The 3,313-nt window shown below is 43.1% G+C and overlaps 1 protein-coding gene across 2 annotated transcripts; it reads right to left on the reverse strand.

The window, feature by feature from the left end:
- Positions 1-803: 803 nt before the first annotated feature.
- Positions 804-2,418, reverse strand: METTL21A (methyltransferase like 21A). 2 transcript variants are annotated; one of them, XM_010193636.1, is made up of 2 exons: positions 2,311-2,418; positions 804-1,282 (listed from the first exon to the last, which is right to left on the reverse strand). In XM_010193636.1, the coding sequence occupies exons 1-2, from the start codon at positions 2,393-2,395 to the stop codon at positions 885-887; spliced, it is 483 nt and encodes a 160-aa protein (XP_010191938.1). In that variant the 5' UTR covers positions 2,396-2,418; the 3' UTR covers positions 804-884. The 2 variants fall into 2 exon arrangements, with proteins under 2 accessions (XP_010191938.1, XP_010191939.1); XM_010193637.1 differs by having other exon boundaries at positions 810-1,355; positions 2,311-2,416.
- Between the last annotated feature and the right edge of the window lie 895 nt (positions 2,419-3,313).

Consider the following 3,313-nt stretch of genomic DNA (forward strand, 5'->3'; position numbering starts at 1 on the left):
GAGTGAGCCACAAACTAAGGCAGAAAGTAGAACATTATTTAATGGTACTTTGAGAGTCAAGGACTGATTTGATATTTAAAGAACAGTTTGAGTCTCCTTTTTTCACCTTCCGTGCTGGCACATGTTCATGTGTATCTGCTCCAAGGTGCCTTGATCTGGGCAAGGGAAAGTTGCCTTGTTAGGGACAACCCGAGAACCACGACTGCTTCAGTACTGCAGGCACAGCCTCCACACGTGCAGGTCAGGTAAAAATACCACGGATTTTGAAGTTGGCTTACTCTGCAATATTGATTCCCAACCCATCCCTACACAGATCCAGTTCTTTGTTTCCCTATGCTGCTTCAATGCAGCAGTGACAGCAATACAACTTTATAGCAGCTGCCTTTGTTGGTTTTGCCCTTTAAGAGGTTTCTTTTACCACAGCTTTTAAGATGCAGAAGCCTGAAGAGTTAAAACATTTAGAGCTGAAGTCTTAGCTTACATTTCATCCACTTTTCTAGAGTTAAGGAAGTGATAAAGGGAAAAAAAACCCACTCTAATCTATTTCTAAGTTTCACACAGAAATTAAGTGTGGTTTGATTTTAAACAACAGATCTTCTGATATTTTTGATGCCTGCAGATTTCTGCAACTTGAAACAGTTTCAAAAATTACATTCAATAAAAAGCCAGTAGAAGACCCTATGCAAATCTACTGAGAAATGAAGCAGAGGTTCAATATGCAGATGTACAATCCCTGCAGTATCAGACCAAGTGATCAGACAAGACCATCAGAAAATAAGCCAGTGAAATAACACAACCGCTATTATATGCTAAGGTACAAGTGTATTGAACAGAAACAAAGGGAGGATTGAACAGCATCAGTGGTTTACTAACAAAGCATAGTGTCAAAAGTCATCCTTGTGACAACCCCTCTGTGCTTTGTAGATATGAACATCCTTACTGGAATCATAGTGGACCTCATATACAGAGAAACGGCCTCTCAGCATCTTCAAGAATTTGTTATCCCGTTCATAGCGGATACGACAGGAAAGAAGAATCACAGTTTGCTCTGAGCACAGGTGCTCCAGCGTCTGAAGCAGTTCTGCAAAAGTTTCTTCCAGATAAATGATGTCTGCACCCAGGATGAAGTCAAATGCTCCCGGAGGGAAGTTACCCAGGTCTTTTCCCCAAGTCAGTTCCTTCACCACAGCTCTTGGACGTAGTTCAGAAGGTAAGTTAGCCTCTACATTTGACTCCAGGAACTCCAGTGCTGCTGCCCTGTCCGTGATGGTAACATGAGCACCTAAGCAGTACAGGAGTATACGTCTCAGACATGCAGTTGATGTCCATAAATACAGCATTTGGAATACAATGCTCTCAGTCAAGCAGGCTCCTTCGTTCCTGCTAAACCTTAACAACTCCCCTGAGCCGCCTGATTAAAAATAAACAAACAAAAGAACAAAACAGGGAAAAAGCCCACTATCTACATACATCCTACCCTTCATCAGTCAATTAAGAATATGAAGGCTAAGTTGGGTAGGGAAAATAAAGTGTTTTGTGGAGCTTTCTCTTAGTGCATTGAAGTAGAGACGTTACTTTCTGCCTTTTCCGTAGGTGATGACAGAATATGTTACAGGGATTGTTACAATTAACCTGCTCCAAATCCATATTTGTTCAGTAGTGGAGAGGCAGCTAGAGAGTTTCTTTCACAGGTCAAAAAAGCTATGCCTGTGTGATTTTGCATGGCATGACTGATTTTGTTGAACTGCTTTGTTTTTATTATTTCAATAGGCACCTTCCACAGCCACTAGAACTTTGAATTACAAAGTTAACCTGGGACAGTCAGTGCAAATTTAACATAGTACCCAGACCTGGCCTCAGCCACAGACAGATTATAGGCAAATCACTTTATTTCTCCAGATCTCGGTTTCCCTGTCTGCAAGACAGGGTAACAAGCTCAGAGTGTGGTTTCTGCTTGCAGCTTTATCTGTGCTGCATAGGAGGATAAGTGGAAGACTGCAAGCACAGCACTTGCTCCCTGGGGGGACAATAGCTGCCGAACTGAATGCTGCTGAGCTGAGCACCACGGTTACAGGCGTCAGTCTTAACAGGGTCCCACCATAAAGTAAACTGCAGTGGCACCATCGCTACAATAAATAACACAGCAGGCTCTGAAGTCTAACAAGCAAGTAAGATGACTCAGACAGGAAACATCACAGTTCACATGTGTAGCTTTGGTGCTAACTTCTATACCCAGCATGTAGATGTAAAAGTGCCAGTTTTACTACAGTTGTAAATTGTTTTAAACAAGCAAACAAAAAAAGCTCTTACCTAATAAAGTGGCCACTATTCCCAGCAATCCAGTTCCAGCTCCCAGCTCAATCACAGACCTATCCCTGAGATCAATGCCTTCCATCTCCAGATAAGCACACAGGACAACAGCCTAAGACAAGAGACAAGGACAATTTAGCACAGGGCTCATTTCAGTCATACTGAACACAGGATTTGTGATTTACATTGAGAGAGAAGGTTATGGGAAGGGTCAGGTACTGCAGGTCTGCAGCAAGACTGTTCAGGCCTTCTCTGCTTCCTGTCTGCATGTGTGGCCTTTTTATGAGCTTTATGGAAGACATAGAGGCCAAAGGGAAAAAGAACCACAGAGGCTGCAGCTTGCATGTGGCAGCACTGCTTTATGAATTCTCAAACAGAAGCAGCAGCAGAAAGAGTTGCATTCAGAAAGTTAAAACTGGAGGTGTTGAACACTGGTGAATGAACACAGTATTGCGATAGTCCAGGACAAGGATTCATAGTATCTTGCATGGTATTTCAGCCCAGCACTGGCATGCTGTCAGAAGGACATAGTTAAAGTGAAGTAATAACACTTCTATCTGGTTGTATCTATCATGTTGTATGGTACAGAAATCTAGATAAGGAGCGCTCTCCATACAAGTTCTGTCAAAGCCGCTGTCAGGAAAGACCAGCAGCCCTGTGCACCAATTCATTTGAGGAATTTGCTAAAACTGTTGTGCTTGTTCTTTAACACTAGAGGTAACAGTGCAATCTGTGCCTACACAAAGATCCCACCGAGGGAAGCCCTTGCATTCCTACAGTGGTACTGCCACCAACCGCCCTGCAGCCTTGGGCCCACCACAAACCCCTCTGTTTTGGATGATTCTTATCCCCAAGGTAAGGTCTATCAGTGGTCTTTCTCGACACAGCAGGATCTGTACTGTGCTCTGAAGGAGGTTAAGCAAACATCACAGGCTACTGTTAAGAAATGGGTGAGAGTTTAGTGAGTTATCCAGAATATTTCCTGTATTTGGCATTGGCCATA

Source organism: Mesitornis unicolor, unplaced genomic scaffold (assembly GCF_000695765.1).
Source record: "Mesitornis unicolor isolate BGI_N332 unplaced genomic scaffold, ASM69576v1 scaffold37531, whole genome shotgun sequence".
NCBI classification, from domain to species: domain Eukaryota; kingdom Metazoa; phylum Chordata; class Aves; order Mesitornithiformes; family Mesitornithidae; genus Mesitornis; species Mesitornis unicolor.

What these genes read in the sequence shown, in the direction of transcription:
- METTL21A (XM_010193636.1), bottom strand. Translation starts at nt 2,395, where the DNA reads ATGGAAGGCATTGATCTCAGGGATAGGTCTGTGATTGAGCTGGGAGCT. An exon ending in AATAGTGGCCACTTTATTAG is followed by an intron (nt 1,283 to 2,310) that starts GTAAGAGCTTTT and finishes TGTACTGCTTAG; the next exon opens with GTGCTCATGTTACCATCACG.